This window comes from Penaeus monodon, unplaced genomic scaffold (genome assembly GCF_015228065.2).
Source record: "Penaeus monodon isolate SGIC_2016 unplaced genomic scaffold, NSTDA_Pmon_1 PmonScaffold_200, whole genome shotgun sequence".
Taxonomy (NCBI): domain Eukaryota; kingdom Metazoa; phylum Arthropoda; class Malacostraca; order Decapoda; family Penaeidae; genus Penaeus; species Penaeus monodon.
This window is the reverse complement of record NW_023649703.1, coordinates 20,376-40,812: the sequence shown is the minus strand read 5'-3', so window position 1 is coordinate 40,812 and position 20,437 is coordinate 20,376. Positions and strand designations below refer to the sequence as shown.

General features: G+C 36.6%; 1 protein-coding gene across 1 annotated transcript in view; it reads right to left on the bottom strand.

Annotated features, from left to right (window-relative positions):
• LOC119569930 (FYVE and coiled-coil domain-containing protein 1-like) overlaps positions 1-10,147 on the bottom strand; it is a 69,713-nt gene extending 59,566 nt beyond the window's left edge. The window contains exons 1-2 of the mRNA XM_037917881.1: positions 10,098-10,147; positions 3,956-4,075 (exon numbers count right to left, since the gene is read on the bottom strand). Coding sequence (XP_037773809.1) covers positions 3,956-4,061 — 106 coding nt within the window. The 5' untranslated portion in view covers positions 4,062-4,075; positions 10,098-10,147. The remainder of the gene's footprint in view (positions 1-3,955; positions 4,076-10,097) is intronic.
• Between the last annotated feature and the right edge of the window lie 10,290 nt (positions 10,148-20,437).

Genomic DNA, 20,437 nt, shown 5'->3' with positions numbered 1-20,437 from the left:
AGAGAGACTAAAAAACTTCGTGTCAGAAATATCGAAGTGTCAAACCAGAAAACATGTATTCACCCTCAACCTCTACTTCCATCTCCGCCCTTCACAACGTTTCTTCTTTCCACCCCCCCAAGCACACTGGGGCCGCTCATCACTCGCTGTTCCTTCTTGGTCACGATCCCAACTTCAACAGGCCCAGGGCCAGTTACTAATGGCTTCACTGATCCCTACCCTCAAAATAACCAGAGGCACCTCTCAGTTCTGTCTGCAAGTCAGAGGTCTCCGACCATATTGGTGAGCTGACTCACATGGCCCTCAACTTCGTGCCGCATAATAGTGGCTACTGAACTTTCCTTAAATGCAGAGGTAGAACTGCTTTTGAAGATACGAGGCTACTCACCAATGGCAAAGAAGGACAGACAGGAAAGAAACTTCGGAGGTGTAGCTGTGTGCTATAAAGAAACCTGCAAATCAGCTGTTAACAGTTTTAACTTACCAGACTTGATGAACTGCTTCTTTAAGGTCATACTAAGTCAATGAGTCCCTACTACTTTGCGCCCACTACAGGCCGCATGGCAAGGCGAACACCAAGGACTTCTAACGGAAATTTAGTATGTCCCCTTCAGACTCGCAAAAACTGTCACACCTTCTTAATAGTTGGGGACTTAATCACAATTCTCATTCAGCCAGCATATGAGGACCTTCTTGCAGTTCACGGGCTGACAGATTACGTAGATTTCCCGACACATATCCTCGGTAATCTCTCGACCCTGTTATATAACGGATCTAACTGAAGACTTTTCGCTCCTGCTCATCGCTCGCAATATGAAACTTCAGATCCTTTGCAGTCCATGTCAATCTTTGCCTCGCCCCCGCAGCGACGAAAGGAGACAAAGAAAAATAGGCTTTGGGAACCGTGCAAAACTGGATAGGTCTGAAGTGCTGAAGTCGTCACAGAAACTGGATGTTCTCCTGGCGGGAATGCAAACGAGAAAGCATCCTCCATCACAGAATCCTCGCTGAAATGCAGAGAAATATGTCCCTTCGCGACCTACTCACAAAACCTGGGACCAAGCCTGGGTTTGGCTACAGACATGTTTATCATCTCCAAAAGAAATACAGATTGTGGCAAGGTACAAAGCCAATCCCACAAGGCATAATAAAAATTTTGTACAAAATTGCTTGCAAAGAAATGACATCCACCTGCAAATGGGCCCGCAACAGATGGCAAGAGACACGAAGAGAAACTGTCACTCTGGGAGCAGGCGCAAGAAGTGGTGGTTGCTCGCCAAGGAGTACCAGGGGAAACCCGGAATCCCACAATACCTCCATTAACCCACCGATGGATCAACTGCATCGGTAATCGTGAAAAACTAACCCTTCTGGAGTTTATTCATTTGCAAAATGACAGTGCCAGATGCTAACAGGACCCTCCGTAGATAACCTCATTATGCAGATCAACTCCCTGGTCTTCAAATCTGTTGCGTCCTATAACAAAAGAGATCCTTCAGATCTAACACAAAAAAAGCACCAGTTCAGATGATATCGCCACAAACTCTCCGCAGTTTGGCGGCTGATTTATCCCAGCCTTTCTCATCTATCTTCCTGTCGTGATCGAAGAAAGCTCTGGCCCACCATTTTGGAAGGAAGCAAAGTGATCCCTACCTTCATAAAAAACAGTCAAACAATCCTGACACTACCGACCCTCTCTCTTCTGCCATGCATCATTAAGGTATTTGAGAAAATAATTGGCAGAACAGCCCATGGAACACCGTGGAAACCACAATCTTATTTCCATCAGACGTTTGGCTTTAGATCCTTTAGATCGACTGCTGACCTTCTTCTCTGCTGAGTAAAAACTGGCAGGATGTTCTGGATACCACTCAAGACACTCTGTGTGATCGCCCTCGACATCGCCGGCGCCTTTGACAGAGTGTGCCCAGAGGGCTCCTCGCTAAAACTACAATAAGAGGCATACGCAGTAACCTCGTTGCGGCTCTTTGATAATTACCTCACTGGAAGAACACTGACAGTGGTCCATCGGCGGCCGTCATCCAGGAGTACCCGTAAACGCATCGGTACCCACAAGGATCTGTACTGGCCCATCCTATGGAATATTTATATTGATGATTGCTAGGGTAAACATCGACATAAAGTTTATGCCGATGACTGACCCTTTCTGTATCATACCACGTGAGGATCATGACGCTGTAGCAACGAGTATGAATTCAAAGCTGCAAGCAATCTACGAATGGGGATCGCAGTGGCAAGTAATTTGCCCTACAAACAAGACCAGGCAATGGTTATTCCCGCTCTCCACTGCATCATCGTCATGAAGGACAAAATCTTCATGACTAACATCGCCCTTACCACTCGAGGACTTTATCTCAGTCCCTCGGTCTAGACTAGACAGTGGTCTAAGATTTAACAGGCCGTCAGCGGATCTTGCAAAACAGCTTCTTTGAAGGTGACAGCTTTCGACTCATACTCCCACCTATTAATTCCTCAGGATACTTACCTATCCAGTCCCAGATCATACCCCATTTAGAATATGGCCTCGTTGGCCCTGGTCGTCTACTGCGCCCTACCAGCCTCAACAGGCTGCCAATAGAAAAGCGGGCTCTCGGCTATCCAAAGCCAATCTTCGCCACATCTACGCGCTGAACATCGTCGCGACGTCGGGCTCTAACGGGCTCTCACAAGGCTCGGTGCAGCAGTTGGCCTCATGTGCCAGCCTCCGTCTCCCACCCCACGGCAAGAGAGAAGTACGAGGACTGTACAGTCTAATCGGCTCCTGGTGGAATTTCCGATGTTCGCGGTCTAGCCAGCATAAGCGCACCTACTCTGCCAGAACAGCACGTCTGTGGATGCTTCACATCCACTATCGAATGTCGCAAAATGACCACGTCAACAAGTGAAGACAGGCACACCGATGGCGGTCGAGCAAACCATCACCTCTTAACTTTGTTATATACCTTATTATGTTTTTTATCCCGCTTTTTCGTACCTGTGTTAGCTTAAGAAAGATAAAACTGTAACTTTTTATAGTGAAAATATGTTGGGCTTTCAAATAAGTTCCTTGTAGATAAGTAACTTTTAACCGCAAAAAGAAACCTAAATGTTTTTTTAATAAACTGGTTTCAACCTATGTAATTATCTGTATGTGATATAATAAAGATGTTTAAAAAAAAAAAGAAAAAAAAAAAAAAAAGAGAGAGAGAGAGAGAGAGAGAGAGAGAGAGAGGAAGAGGAAGAATGAGAGAGAGAGAGAGAGAGAGAGAGAGAGAGGAGAGAGAGAGAGAAGAGAGAAAAGGAGAGAGAGAGAGAAGAGAGAAAAGGAGAGAGAGAGAGAGAGAGAGAGAGAGAGAGAGAGAGAGAGAGAGAGAGAGAAGAGAGAGAGAGAGAGAGAGAGAGAGAGAGTGGGAAGAGAGAGAAGCAGAAAGAGAGAGAGAGAGAGAGAGAGCAAGAGAGAAGAAAAACAGACAGACAGACAGACAAATTGTAAATGATAAATTATAAAGGATGGTGATATAATATAATCTTTAGTTTCTGTCTCTTCCTCTTTCCTTCTCTCCCTATTTTCCCCTTTGTCTTTGTCTTTTCTCTTCTTCCTTCTTCCTCTTTTCTCTCTCCTCCTTCTCTTCTTCCTTCCTTTCTTGTCTTCTCTTCCTCTTTCTCCTTCGCTTTTCTTCTCCCTCTCTTCTCTTTCTCTCTCTCATCTCTCTTCTTCTCTCTTCCTTCTTTCTCTTCTTTCCTCTTCTCTCCATCTCTCCTCCTTCCCTTCCCTCTCTCCCTCTCTCTCCCTCCTCCTCACCTCCCTTCCTCTCTCCTTCCCTCTCCCCCTCCATCCCTCTCTCCCTCACCTCCCTCCCTCCCTCTCTCCCTCCCTCCCTCTCTCCCTCCCTCCCTCCCTCCCTCTTCTCCTCCCTCCCTCCCTCTCTCCCTCCCTTCCTCTCTCCTTCCTTACCTTTGAGCCCAAACTTGAGCAGAAACTCCAGCCTCTCGCAGAACCTTCGTAACTTTTCACTGTCGTCATTAATGGGCAGGTTCATCTCTTCGTAATCCTCGACCATGCCTTGTATGTCATCTATGGGGGTATTCGTTGATTAGTGATATTACAATAATAATAATAACAATAATGATAACAATAATATTAATAATAACAATAATAATAATGATATTAGTAATAATAATAATATAATAATAATAACAATAATAATAATATCCAAGAAAATAATAATAAAATTCCAAGACTAGTAACGCACACAAACTCGAGGGAAATTGCTCTAGAAAAAAAAAAAAGTTATAAATAACCCATTATAAATAAGTTATAAATAATCCAAATATTGTTTCTGTTTCTTTAATAATAATAATAATAATAATAATATTATTATTTATTATTATTATTAATATTATTATTATTATTAATATTATTATTATTATTATTATTATTATTATTATCATTATCATTATCATTATCATTATTATTATTATTTATTATTATTATTATTATTTATCATTATCATTATCATTATCATATCATATTATTAGATTATTATTATTATTATTATATTATTATTATTATTATTATTTTATTATGTATTCATTATTATTATTATTAAAATTTTAAATATCATTCAAAATTTCAGGTCATTTATATTTTTCTTTTTATTATCATTAAATTTTAATATTATTAAATTTAGTTTAGCTTAATTTTTTTTTCATTTACTTATTTATTAATATTTAATTATTATTAATAGTTTCAAATATTCGAGAATATTTAAATATTTTTCTATTTATTAAATTTTTAAATGCTAAATTATTATAAAGACTTTGAAAATTTTTCTTATTTTTTACAATATTATTTTATAGTTATTATAATTATTATCTGGAATTACATTAAAATTGAAATAGAACCGATAAAATATAGGAAAGTTATTAGTTCTAATTATAAATGAATTAATTAAAGACGGATTTAATTAAACGCTTAATATTAATGATATGTTTTAATTAATTGTTTAAAATGAATTAACTGAATTAATAAAGACAGACTGATTAATTAAGCGACGAATTAATTAGAAAAGGACTAATTATTACAATTACGTTTTAAATGAAGAAAAAATTAAAAGTTTAAATAAAAAGACGAATACATTAAAAAACCTTGTTTTTAATTAAAGGAAGGAACAATGTTAATCAAAGACAAAATTTTTGCATTACCCTTTGCAAGGCATTATTACGTAATGGCCATTTCCCATTTATTATTTTTTAATTGTTTTTAACAATAGAATAGAAACTTGTTTTAAGTAAATGCAGAACGAGTAACCTGCTCGACGTTAACCTTTTCGTTGAATTTAAACGAAATATTTATTTATCTATTTTGGCTGTTATAATTTTAAACATATATTAATTCTAAGTGACAATTTAAAAAAAACTGAAAATTCAAATAGCACTGAAAAAAATTTTTTCCGCCAATTAAGAAAGGTGAATTAAAAGGGCCAAGTCTCTTGACTCCTTTGACTGGGCCTAGCAGAGCCATCTATGTGCAGGTTTCCTATAATTAATAAAAAGAGCAAGCTCTCCCCATTTTTATTTAATTTTCGGGCAATTTGGGTAATCTTTTAAAAGTACTGAATGCAATTAAGAAAGATCGAATTAATAGAAGAAAAAAATAAAATTAATTCATTCAAAAGACTTTTTGTTTTTCCTCATCAAACAAGAACTATATCGGTTGGAATTGAATTATTAGGGTGCTTTAAAGACAAGGGACTACAAAGGGAATTATTAGAGTAAATCATAAAAAAAAACGATTTAAATTAAAAACCCATTTAATAATAAAACTAATACTTTTTTTTTTTCCTTTTTTATATTACCAATATTTACTGATATAACAGATAGATAAATAATTATTGCAGATATATATATGATAATTATTAATATGATAAGAGTACAATATTAAATAGAAGAAATAAAATAAGATAAATTCCTTTTTTTTTATTCTTTTTATAATTACCCATTTCTAGGTACTAACTCAATATTTATGAATGTTCTATATATATAAATAATATTAAAATATATTTAAAATTATATTTTATAATATATATATACAATTAAAATATATATTAAATATAAAAATATATTATATATTATATATTTTTATATTTTTTAATATTTTACTAATGGCTATGTTAACAGAATAGGTGTTGTATAAATAAAAAATATGTCTATATATTTATATATATATATATATATATATATATATATATTATATATATATACAAATATAATATAAAAATAAAATTTATATATTTTATATATAATATTTATATTATATATATATATATATATATATATAGATATATATATATTATATATTTTATTATATATATAATATATATATATTCTTTATATTATATATATATATATATATATATCTATATTATTATATGTTATTTGATATATTATATATTTTATATATAATATATTTTATATTTGTGTGTGTGTGTGTGTGTGTGTGTGGGGTGTGTTTTGGTGGTGTGTGGGGTGTGTGTTGTGCGTGTGTGTGGTGTGTGGGGTTTAATATATTTATTTTCTTGTTGTGTGTGTGTTGTGTGGTGTGTGGTGTGTGTGTGTGTGGGGTGTGTTTACATAAAATATTATATCTATAAAAAATTAAAATATATATATATATATATTAATCTATGTAATTAATATATATCATCATATCATCAAGGGCTAACGCCGACGGGGCGCAGGGCCCATCCCCCTTCGCTTCCAGCCACGAGGACCCCTCGAGGCGAGCTTCCAGGCAGGCACAGGGCCCCATCTCAAATTTCCCTCGCGGACAGGTCTCGTCGAGCTGCCCAAGCCATGATCTCCTAGGACTTTCCCACAGGTCTCCTCCACCCAAGGTTGTCTCGCAGAGAGACAACCTGATGGGCAGGGTCGTCCATAGGGAGGCGAGCTAGGTGGCCATATAGCCTGAGTTGGCGATCCCGGATTATGCAAGTAACCAGGTTCCATGCAGTCTCACCGGTGAAACCGCCGGTTGGACACGGGTCCTGCCAACTGTACCCATGATCGGCGAAGGACTTGTTACAAAAGGCATCAAGGCGAGATTCCAAGGCACTGGATAGCATCCAGGTTTCGCTTCCATAGAGTAAAACTGGAAGTATCAAGGCCTTGAAGACACGCAGCTTGGTCCTTCTGCATAGGTACCAACATCTCCAAACGATCTTGTTGATCGAGTTCATGGCTCCTGTTGCCAGACCAATCCGTCTACTGATTTCCTGGTCTGACAACCCAGAGATTGGACTCGCTACCAAGGTATGTAAAACTTTCTGTGACTTAAACGTCCTCGCCGCAAGCATGGATCGACTGAACGGGTTCCCCTAACAGGGCCCAAAGTCCTGAATCTTGGTCTTGGTCCAGGAGACCTCTAGGCCTAGGGGCTTCGCCTCATTGCTAAATGTATCATGAGCCGCCACAAGTGACTCCAAGGACTCAGATAGGATGGCAATATCGTCCGCAAAGTCAAGGTCCGAGACCTTAATATTGCCTAGTGTTGCTCCGCACTGACTTTGGCTAGTAGCTCTGCCCATTATCCACTCATACAAGTGTTGAAAAGTGTGGGTGCAAGGACACAGCCCTTGCCTCACCCCTGAATTAACAGGGAAGAAGTTCGACATACCCCCATCACACTTTACAGCACTTTCAGTACCAGTATAGAGGCTTGCTATCAGGCCCAAAAATCTGTCTCGTAATTTCCCTGAGCCCCAGGATCTCCATAGCGATTCCGATGCAACGCCTTCTTGAGGTCGATGTAGGTTGCAAGCAACCCACCAACCAAACTCACGACGGCGTTCCACAATTTCTCGAAGCCGCTAGTATAAAGGTCTATTTTGGACTTGCCAGGAGTAAATCCAGACTGCTCCGGTCTCTGGTGCCTCAGTAGGTGGTTGCGGATCCGTTTCAGAAGAATGTGGGCGAGAACCTTGCCTGGTATGCGGAGCCCTGTAATGCCACGGGAGTGTTTCTGCAGTCCCATCGATCCCCCCTTTCCCCTTCCCGAGAGGGAGACCCCGCCCCTCAGCAGGTCAGGGGGGAATGGTACCCGACTGCCAAATGGCAGTCAGGACTGTATGCAGGCCCAGAGCCATAGGTTTTAAACCCCCCCGCCTTTAGCAGTTCAGCAGGGATATCACATATGCCTGCAGCTTTCCCACCTTTTTCAGCTTGGAAATCGCCAGCCTAACCTCTGTTAGGGTAGGAGGTTCCTTGCTGATGGGTGGGTCCGGCACAGGCACTGCGACATCGCTTGCATCCAAGCTAACTGTTGGAGGGTCCACCTGGTACAACTGTTCAAAATACTCAGCCCAACGTTTACGAACCCAACATGATCTGAGATGTCTGTCCATCCGCTGATCAAAACTGCAGTCATCTGTGAGGAGGGCTTTGGGTCAGTTTTCTCAGGGCTTGGTAGGCAGGGTGAAGGTCATTTACCAAGAAATGGCCTTCGACCTCCCCAGCAAGATTCCTGACGGACGTTCCTTGTCCCTCTCAGCAGTGTCCGAGCCCTACGCACCATGGAAACAACGCAAGACTTGATTCCCATTCAACCGAGCCTTGCGACACGCTTCAGTGGCCTCTAATGTCTCCAGGGAGATGGTATTCTGCTTGTCTTGGCGTACGCCAAAGGAATCCTGAGCTGCTTCGAGTGTTACGCGCTTGAAGGCTCCCACAGAGCAACTGGGTCCGTCAGGTTGCTGGTTTCTGTGAATCGGTTAGAGACTGCTGTGGTGAACCCACGGGCACACCCTCCTCCCTTAGTCTGTCCAAGTTGAAACACCTTAGGGTGGCCACTGGAGGGGCGGGGAGGTTTTTTAAAATGGACCCGCCCGGGGAGCCACAAGCAGCCTTGGTCGGTTCCCATATAATATATATAAAATATATATATATATATATTATATTAATATATATAATTATATATAAATATGTGTGTGTGTTATATATATATTCATATAATATATATATATATATATATATAATATATATATATACATATATAATATATATTATATTAATTTTACTATTATATATATATATTTATATATTTAAAATTAGTTTATATTATATATATATATATATATATTATAATATATATAGTATATAATATATATTTAGTATTATATATATATATATACACATATATATATATTTTATATTTTAAAATATATATATATATATAATACTATATATTATATATATATAGATATTTTAATATATATATATATATATATATATATAACTAATATAATATATAGTCATAAACATAATAGTTAAAAAATAAATAAATAAAAAATTTAAAAAATTAAATTATATTATATTTTATATATTATATATATATTATATAATTATTATAATATATATAATATAATATATATATTATATGTGTGTGTGTGTGTGTGTGTGTGTGTGGTGTGGGGTGTGGTGTGTGGATGTGTGGGGTGTGACTTTGGTTGTTGTTGTATGTATGATATATATATGAAAATAAATATATATAAAATTTTTATTTTAATATAATTTTTAAATTTAATTAACAGTTTAGTTGACCCCTTTATACTAAATAAAAATATATAACATTGTTTTCTTTATTTTTATCTATTTTGTATTATTAAAATTCAACTTTTTACATTTAATGTTTATTCTATACATTAATATTTTTTATTTTCTATTTATTATATTATAAATTGCTATTATTATTATTATTATTATTTATTATTATTATTATAATATCAAATCATTATCATTACTACTATAGTATTATCATCATCATTACTATAAAATATTCCTATAATCATCAGCATAATCATTATTGTCTCATAATCATAATTATCATCACAATTCTCTCTTCTCTCTCCCATTCCTTCTTTTCCTCTCCCCTTTTCTCTTCTCTCTCCCCTCTCTCTGTCTCTCTCTCTCTTCTTTCTCTCTCTCTCCATTTCTCTCTTTTTTTCTCTCTCTGCTCTCTACGTCGTAGATTCCGTACGTAACGTGTTTGCCTTAATTCCCTCCTTCTCGCCTTATTTCCTTTCCTTTATTTCCCCATTTACCTTCTTCGTCGTTTCCTTCTTCTGTGAAAAGGGTTTTGTGGCGAGAATCGACCGAGAAATACGAGAAATTACGACTTTTTGGGGAAAGAAATTTGTTCTTTTTTGTTTTGGTTTTGGTTTTCCCCTTCTTCTTCTTCTTCTTCTTTTATAGGGTTTTAGACTTTGAAGTCTATATTCCGGATCTTGTTTCTTGAAATCTTCTCTCTGTTGTTTGAAGGTTTTTGATCTCTGTTTTTATATGATATTTATTATTCTTGTTCTTGTAGGAAGATTTCATGTGTCTTAGTATGTAGTACTTCTTTGCAGGAGGTTGATTTTCCCCTGTTATAAGTAGGGGGAATTTTTGGGTAGAAATTTTTGATTTTTTTTAATCCCTCTAAAAATTTTTGTTCTTTCAGAATGAAATCTTGGGACATTGCAAGTTAAAGTGTTCAATAGTTCTTCTGGAAATTGGCACCATCTGAAATTTGGGTGGGTTTTCTAAATTAGTCTGTGAAGGTGTTTTTTCAATCTTGTAGTTTGGTTAGTATTCTTGTGAGCCCATACATCTAATTTTCTGTTTTCTGATCTGGACCAGGTTGTGGGGTGTTATCTTTGGGGTAATAGGTTTTTTTGATCAGGGTTCTTTGTAATTGTTCTTCCCATTGTCTTTGCTTTTTTCTTTATGTCTTTTATTATGTTATTGTATCTTGTGGGGGGATTAGGGAATTTTCTAAATTCGTGAGCTTTCTTTGCTGCAAGATCTGCAATTTCATTCCAATTAGCTTTTATGTGCGGGGACCCATTTGTATTGTGATGTTTTTGTTTGTTCTGTCAAAGTGTAGATCAGTTTTGTGTTTCATATGTGATTTGTTTGTAGTTTTTTGGGTTTGTGATTTTTTAATGTTATTTATTGCTGAGAGGGGAGTCTGTAAGGATTACTGTATTGTCAAAATTGTTGAGTTTTATATAATTCAACCCTTGTTTTTTTGGGCAAAAAAATTTCAGCCTCTATGATTTGACCCATTCTTAGTAATTTCCAAACTGTGTGAGTTTGTTTTGTTCTACATAGATTGTGCTGACGTTGATTGAGTTCTGTTATTTTTGATCCATCTGTGAATATCTTTTGATGATTTTCATATTTGTGTTTGTTAGCTTTTGGGAATTTGCATTTTGATTATTTCTTGTGGTGGTCTTTTGTGAAGTTGTCCATGAACTTCGTACAAATTGTGGGAAAGATCATACCATGGTGGTACTGGAGTTATTTTTTGGCTTCCTTTATATTATATTGATTTTAGTTTTTTCCCAGTTTCAATGACTTTATGGGTCAGGAATTTTGATCGTTATTGTAATTGTATTCTCTGATGTTCTTTTTATTAGTTCTTTTTTTGGCACTTTTTTGGTTTTCCAACAATTTTATAACGTATACAAGCTAATTCATTGTTTTGTCAGTTATCGGGGGTTGTTTGTTAAGGCTTTTTAGTAAATATTAATGGGTTGATTTGAAGCATCCTGTTGATATTTGAGAGCGGGTGTTTTGTATCGTTTCCAATTTTTTAATTCTTTTTTTTTTTGCTGTTCCATATATGGCCAAACCATATTCTATTTTGGTTTTATGTAAATATTATAGAATTTTATTAGGGATTCTCTATTTGCCCCCCAAATTTATATGAAGGTATTTTTTTCATTAATTTATTTTTTAAATAGTTTTTACCCTTGAGTTTTCTATGTGTTTGGGTCCTTTTTAGTTTTGGTGAATCAAACCTTTAAATTTCCAGGATATTTTGACTGTCAGTAAATTCTAGTTCTATATTTTCTATTTTGATCTTAGGTAACTGTACTCTTCTTTTGTTTGTGAAATATAGGAGCTTGCTTTTTTTTAGGTTTATCTTTAGACCCCGGGTTTGTCTGCCCATTCTTTACTTGTTTTAAACCTTCTTTCAATATTATTATGGCTTCGTTTAGGTGTTTATTGTGGTTTTTATTGTTATATTCGTCGCGTATATTATTTTTTTGAGTTCTCAGAAGTTCTAGGTCTTTCATCATGATGTTAAAGAGTGTTGGGCTTAAAGGGATCCTTGTGGAACGCCACTTGATATTTTTCCTTTTACAGAGTTTTGATTTCCTATGTTATTTGGAATGTTTTTTTTAGAAAATTATGTATTCCATTTAATAAATTTCCTTTATTCCTAGATTAGCCATTTTTATTAGAAGTGCATCGTGATTTACTGTATAAAATGCTTTTTCTAGATCTATGCATGCAACTAAGGCATATTTTTTTCTTTAACTGCATTTGTTATTTTTGTTTCTATCGTTTTTAATGCATCCATTGTCGTATGATTTATTCTGAATCCTGTTATGTCTACATTTAGTTTGTTTTTTGTTTCCAGCCACCATTTTAATTTTTTTGTTACTATGTTTTCAAATATTTTTTCGAGACATTTATACGACTAATAAATCTGTATGATTTTGGTTCTTTTGGATTTTTTCTGGTTTTTGGATTGGATTTATGAGTGCGTTCTTAGAGTCTTTTGGGTATTTCCTTTGGACCATGAGAATTCATTTGTTTATTATTATTTCTAAAATTTTTGGAGGGATTTTGTAAAATTCGTATGGAATTTTATCGGGGCCTATGCTTTGTTGTTTTTTGCATTTGTTATGGCCACAGTCAACTCTTTCATTGGGGATTTTAACATTTTTATCTAAATCATTATGGTTACTTAGAAGTTTTTCCTTCTCATTATCTGTTAACAAATTTTTTTTCTTTTTTTGTTTGTTTATTTTTTGATATTCTTTTTTAAATATTTCTAATTTCTTTTTTATTTCTGTGACGGTTGGTCATCGTCAATGAGAGGATAGTTATTTTGTGCAGTCTTTCCTGTAGCTTTTTAATGAAATTCCAAATTTTTTTTCGTTGGGGTGTGAAATCTATTGAGCTGCCCGAATTTTTCCCAGGACTCTCCCTTTTTTCTTCTTCCCAAATTTTTTTTCTAGCTTCCGCTAATAGTTTTTTATAATTCTCCTAAATTTTCCATGTTGGTCTTTTTTTCCATTTATTATAGGCTTTATTTCTTTTTTTTTATGATTTCCTTACATTTTGCATTCCCATGGTTTGTGAGATAGGACTTTTTTATCATATTCTTCAAATCTAAAATATTTTTCCTGTGTCTTTTAAAAAAAACCTTCATTCTTTTAATGAGTTTATATTTTTTGTGTCTATTTGATTTTTGATTTTTATTTTTTCCCGTCCTTCATTGTTTTTAATTCCCTCTTTTTTCATTTCGTTGAGGGGTCTTTTGTATGGTGTTATTCTTCTTAAATATTATGGTAAGTGGTCACTACCTATTTGGTCCGTATCAATTTCTAGGTGGACTTAGAGTCGGAGAGGCTAGTACTAGGTCTTTTTTGCCTTTTCCCTTTTCCGTTCTGGGGTCTTTTTGGTGGTCTGACCTGGGGGAGTTAATAGCATTATATTGTTTCTGCTATTACTTTAAGTAAGTTTTTCCTGTTTGTTTATGTGGTTTTGACTCAAGTTAGGGTTCCAGCTTGTGTGATGTGCATTGAAGTCTCCTATTATTATTTTAGGGTCATTTATTTGTTCTGTATAATATTCTATGTCTCTTTGACTTAAGTTATTTCATGGATTATAATCAATAGCATATTCGTCCAGTTGTTTTTATGACTGATCTTTATTCCCATAGCTTCAATTTTATTTTAAGTCTGTCTCTTAAATTAAATTTTTTATATTGTATATTATCTTTAGCAGATAAACTAGGCCTCCCCCTATTTTTTTGGTCTGTCACATCTTATTATTTATAGTGTTCTAGGTTGAAAAATATCTTTATTTTTTAACCAAGTTTCGCATAATGCTAGTATGTCTGGTTGTTCTTTTCTAACAGGTGGTTCAGATCTATGCTTTTTTTTAGGATGATCTTGGGGTTCCATAAAATGATTTTTTCATAAAGTACTGTTATGATTTTTCTTTAAAAATTGGGGTTATTTCTTTTATAGCTTCAGCTATTATTTCTAAAATTGTTTTTTCTGAATTCATGTTGTTTATAATATTTGTTATTGTTGTTATTGTGTTTTTTATTATTTCAGTCCATGAGAAGTTTTCTTTATTTTCATTTTGCTTTTCTCTTGTGATTCTTTACTTTTTAGTGGTGTTGGAAGTGTCAAGCTATTGGGGAATCTTCTATGTTTAGTTGTTATTGTTATCTTTGTTGATTTCTGTTGGGAGGGCTCTTTTTTTTTGTATGAGTTTCCCTTTTTTGGGGGGGTATAAATCTCTACCTGGTTTTTATGTGTTCTGATATTCTTTCATTTTTTGGGGTTTCTGTCCAGCTGTTAGGCTTTGGGGTTTGGGTTTATGGTTTGGGCATAAGTTTGAGTTGTGCTAGCTTCTGTTGTTGAGTGTGTGAGGATGGTTTGTATTTTCACTGTTTGTATGTGTTAGTTGTGGTTTAGCGTTGGAGTTTGTTTTGTAGTTTTGTGTTGGGGTTGTTGTGTGGTTTTTTTTGTTGGAGTTATTGTGGTTTTGTTTGGGGAGGGGTTTTTAATTCATGAAACCGTTTTTTTATGTCTATGTTTTTTGGGTAGTGTTCTGAGTGTTTATTTGTTGTGCCATTCGTGTATTTTGCATATATTTGTATTTGGTGGATGGTTCTCATGACAGTAAAAGCAAAAGGGGTTATTTGTGCAATGTTGTAGTCATGATGAAACTGGCTACATTTGCTACATCTTGTTTTGTTTTTGCAAGTTTGTTTCCATGACCATAACGGAGACACTTAAAACATTTTGGTATTGGGAATGTTATTGTTGGACTTTTTATGACGTGTGTCCTATGGCAACTCTTTTCCCGGGAATGTACCTTTTAAGGTTATTCGGAGGATTTTGTTGGGAGCCATTTTTTAGTGTTATCTTTATCTTGGTTAATTGTTTATTCTAATTACCTCTATTATTTGGCTATTGTGTCCATGCAATGATCTTATTTTTTCTTTATATCATTGGGGTTTTGTTCTAAATCTATAGGGATATTTTTCCATATGTGCAGTCTATGTTTCTTGTTGAAGCTGGTTGTTTACAATTTATGGTCCAGTCACCTAATTTGTCAATCTGAAATCAGGGGTGGTAGTTTTGTTAAATTTTGACTTCAATCTGAGAGCCTTCCTGTCCCAAGGACTCTCAGTGTGTCTTTTTATTATGTATTTTGGAATATGATTTTTTGAGTGCATTGTTAGTTATTGGGTTATTTAAATTTGCTGTTTCTGATTCCCCCGTTAAATTGATCAGTAACTACATGATTATCGTTTTTTACTGTTCTGTGTCGTCCGGGTTGTTGAAATTTTTCAAGTTTCTGCCGGCTTCGTGTATCCGGGCAAGTTTGGGATCTGGGTTTTCTTCACTGTCACTTTTTTCTCTTGGTCTTTGTTTGTTGTGAGCGTAGTCCATTTCTTTTAAGATTCCAGAATTTTTTCCTGGATCGGCTTTAAGTTTGCGTTCATTGAGAAATTTTTTTGTATTTGAACTTCATTCACTCGAGTTCAAGATTTTACGTGTTCCCCTCTATGGCGGTTTAAGCGAGAGTCCACTCTGGACGTTTTTCTTCCTTCTTCTTCTTCTTCTTCTTCTTTTTTATAGGGTTTTAGACTCGTTTCTTCTTTCTTCTTCTTCTTCTTCTTTTATAGGGTTTTAGACTCTGTTCTTCCTTTCTTCTTCTTCTCTTCTTCTTTTATAGGGTTTTAGACTCTGTTCTTCCTTTCTTCTTCTTCTTCTTTTATAGGGTTTTAGACTCTGTTCTTCCTTTCTTTTCTTCTTCTTCTTTTATAGGGTTTAGACTCTGTCTTCCTTTCTTCTGTCTCTTCTTCTCTTCTTCTTTATAGGGTTTTAGACTTGTTCTTCTTTCTTCGTTAGCTTCTTCCTTCTTCTTCTTTTCTTATAGGGTTTTAGATCTGTTCTTCCTTTCTTCTCTTCTTCTTCTTCTTCTTTATAGGGTTTTAGACTCTGTTCTCCTTTCTTCTTCTTCTTCTTCTTCTTCTTTTATAGGGTTTTAGACTCTGTTTTCTTTCTTTTCTTCTTCTTCTTCTTCTCTTTTATAGGGTTTTAGACTCTGTTCTTCCTTTCTTCTTCTTCTTCTCTTCTTCTTCTTTTTATAGGGTTTTAGACTCTGTTCTTCTTTCTTCTTCTTCTCTTCTTTTATAGGGTTTTAGACTCTGTTCTTCCTTTCTTCTTCTTCTTCTTCTTCTTCTTTTATAGGGTTTTAGACTCTGTTCTTCCTTGGTTTTTGGTTTTCCTCCCTTTGTTGACGTTCTTGTAAGCCGGATTCGCGCGGATTATCGTGAGGATTTGTGAGGATTCGTGGTCTTGATATTTTATTAATTTTTCTGTGTTATTTCTTGTTTAAATGTTTTTATTTTATGGTTAAATGTTTTAGTTATTGTTTTATTTTGTTTTTCTCCCTTTGTTGACGTTATTTTTTACGTTCATGTAAGCCGGATTCACGCGGATTCGCGCGGATTATCGTGAGGATTTGTGAGGCTTCGTGGTCTTGATATTTTATTAATTTTCTACTTTTACTTTTATTATTTTTTTGTTATTTCTTGTTTAAACGTTTTTTTTTCTTCTCTATTATTTCTTGTTGATTTTTTTTTTCTTTTAGGTTAAATGTTCTTCTTCTTCTTTATAGGGTTTTAGACTATATAGCAGCCTATATTCCCTGGATTTTTCTTTATGGTTCTTCTCTGTTTTCAGATTATGTCTATTATTCTTGTTCTTTGTAGGAAGATTTTTGTCTCAGGATATAATGCTTCTTCATTGTTGGCTGATCAGCACCTGTAATTAATAAGTTCAGGTCAGGATTTTGTATTTTTATCTTGCTTAGTGATTGGTTTAGTTCTGTAGGAGTTAAATCTTGGACATTGTAAGATTAAGTGTTCTGGTGTCTCTTCTTGGTTATTGCACCATCGGCACATTGGGTCAGTCTCCATTTTTAATTTATATAGGTGTTTTTTGAGTCTTGTTTTGTCATTATTCTTGCAATGCTTACATCTATTTTCCTGTTTTTTGATCTTGTCCATGGTTGTGGGTTGTTGTCTTTAATGTAATATTTTTTTGTGTTTAACTTTTCGGTTAATTTGGTTATCCAATTTTCTTGTTTTTTCATTTCTTTTATTGTATTAGTTGAATTTTGGGTCATGACTATGGGGTCTTTTATTTCATGTGCTTTTTTTGCTGCTCTATCTGCTATTTCATTTCCCTTTAGGTTTTTTATGTGAGGGGATCCATTGTATTTTAATATGTTGTTTTTTAGTGTTTAATAAGTGTAGTTGGGCTTGTATTTCGTATATTGTTTGTTTGTGTTTTACTGGTCTGTAGTTTTTTATTGCTTGTATGGATGCTTGTGAGTCTTGTTAAGATCCAGTTTTCTTGTAGTTTGTTGTTGTTTATGTAGTTTAGATGCTTGGTTGATTGCAAATAGTTCTGCTTCATTATTCTGTGTTGTTTTGTATTTCCAGATTGTTGAAATATTCTTGTTTTGATGTAAATTGCTGCTGATGTTGATTTGGGTCTTTTATTTTAGATCCATCAGTGTATATTTTGTGATATTTTGGTATGTTGTATTTTCAGTTGATGGAAGTGTTGTGTTATTATTTGGTGTGGTGTGCTTTTGTTTATATTATCCATGAGTTTGCTTCAATGTTTTGTAGGATGCCGGACCATGGAGGGATTGGGATGGTTAATGGTTAATGGTTAAAGCAAGATAATGTGCTAGACATCTAAGTCATGTAGCCTATAGTAATGTTAGGGAAGGGTGGTTGAGTTAGTGATTAGTGTCTAGCTGGGCAAGGAATTGGTGAGTGAAAGGGTTAGGGTTCGGGTATGGTAAGGATTAAATTAGATGAATATGTATGCGTTTGAGGAAAGAGAATAGGTTGTTGAAGCGAAAGTGTGGATTCTGTAAGGATGTCTGATAGGTTGGAGGTCGGTGAAGGGGGGATAGGTGGGGGAAGGGAGAGGTATGATTTGTTTCAAGTCGTGGTCACGGCAGTAGGATGTGTGGGATTGGAGTGTCTGGTGGTGTGTATTGACTTTATGAGTTAATGAATTACATAAGGATTCACGTGCATAAGGAGGAGTGGAAGGGATAGAGGGGATGGTGGGAGGGTTAATGTGGGTGGGGTTGGGGTCGGGGGGATGGGCTGTGTTGGGAGGGGTAGGAGGATAGGGTGTAGGGGGATATCGTTAGGAGGAGGATGGATATCAGCAGTTACTTGGAGTGTGGAAGGAGCAGGAGTGTAAGATTTGGAGGTTGAGTGTCAGTTTTCATTAGGTAATCTTGATATTTTCAATGGTTTCTTCTAAGGAGTTGGTTCGGGAGTTTTGGGGGATAAAAGATTTCTTGTGAGGGGGGGAAGAGAGGACTGGTGTCTCAAGCATAGGAGCAAAGGAAGGTGGAGGTGATTGTGTGGTAGGGGAGGAGGGGTGGAACGTTTGTTCTGTCTGTTACGGGTAGTGCGAGGAGGGAGAGGGAAGGTGTTGGATTGTAGTTGGTGATTGAAGTATCTGTAGTAGAGATTGGAGTGTCTGGATTTAGGATGGCAAAAGAGTTTGACTGGGAAGGTAGGAGGTAGAAGAGGGTGGGGGTTAGATGTAGGGGGGGTGGGTTTAGGAGAATTGTAGAATGAGCAGTATTACTGGAGTAAGGAGTAAGGGAGAAACCACGTCGACGTGCTTCTTGTCTGGCTTCACGTAGTGTGAGTCCAAGTTTGAATCTGAGAGTTGCTACCTCAGACTCAAATTTATAGGTGGGACAACCGCTATAAAATTACATTATGGGTGCCGCCACAGTTGGCACATGTGCGTGATTGTGCAGGGCAGTTAGATCGGGTATGGCCATGTTGGGCACATAGTGGGCATCTGGCTGTGGAACGGCAATGTTTGGCTGGGTGTCCTAGACGCCAACAATTTTGGCACTGACGTGGAGGGGGTTGGTATGGACGAACAGGGAGGGATTCTCCTCCTATGTAGACGTTAAAGGGAAGGTCATGCCTACGGAAGGTAATTTTGGCTATGTTAGTGGGTTTCTTTCGATGACCTCTGGGGGGAATGGAGTAGCATTGTATTGATGTTGCATCATAGCCTGTGAGACAGGCAAGTAGATCTTCTCCACCATCTGACCAATCTTTGTCATAGATTGGGCAATTTGCTGGGGAGATTGAAACTGTTCCGGTGCAAGTATTGAGGGTTGGATGGGGTTCTGCAAGGATGGCGTTACCATACAGGTCTGTTAGTTTTGTTAATGCTATAGCTTGGTTTTCGGATGTTACTGTGACAAGACGGGAGCGTTCGGGTCGGCTACGGAAAGAGACTTTACCTACTTGTTTTTGGAGACATTGTTGGAGAGAAGGGTGTTGTCAGAGTAGGGAGTTGTGGGAGGGATCACGAAAAATCGGTCCCATTTGGCTGCGCTGAAGAGGGTATTCAAAATTGTTGTAGTGATAGGGATAGTCGAAGGGCGGGGGCGTGACGAAGATGGAGTAGTGTTAAGGAAGGTAGTGTTATGGGGAGGTGGGCAATAAGGCTGTTAGTTATTAATAAGGGAGGATGGGGTGGTTGATGTTGGAGGTTGTGGGGGTAGAGGTGTTGAAGTTGAGATTGCTGGGAGAGTGGAAATGTTCCTTAAGGGTTGATTGTTGGCTACTGTACTAGTAGGTATTGATGAGGGGGTAGTTATTGCAGTGTTCGGAGCCGTGGTCAAAGGAGAGCCTGGGGTCAGGGAATCTGGGGGTTTTGGGTTTGACATCGTTGGGGGATATTTGATAAAGGGTGCAAGCCTCCATAGCCCTAATAAGTGGGATAAGTTTTCATTACGTGCCCATGGTAAGCCGGGGATATGTTGGGCATAAACAGTCACCCTCAGGGTCCCCTTAGGGGGTATAGAGGCTGTGAAACTAAATAAAAGGGGAAAATACCGTGCCCATGCTCCTCAGGCGTCAGGACTGGCACAAAGTCAGCCTTTATCCTTGTCCAGCACGGCTCCTCACACCTAGGAGTGGATGCAGAAGGGTTGGGGAAGGGACAGAAACGAAAAGTGGGAAGGAAAATAAAGACCATGCAAAATTAGTTGAGTCGAGGGCTGAGTCCCAAGGTTGGGGAGTTCCCCATCATTGGGTCCCAGTCTCCGCCTCCTAAGCCCCCCCACGACAACAACGGGCAAGGGATTGGGGGGGAGGGATTGGGGATATGTTAGGGATTGTGTTGATTCTTAAATTTATTTTCCATTTTTTACAGGTTTCAATTACTCTAAATATTAATGTTTTTTTATCTTTATTTCGGTTAAAATTTTCTATGCTTTTTAAAGT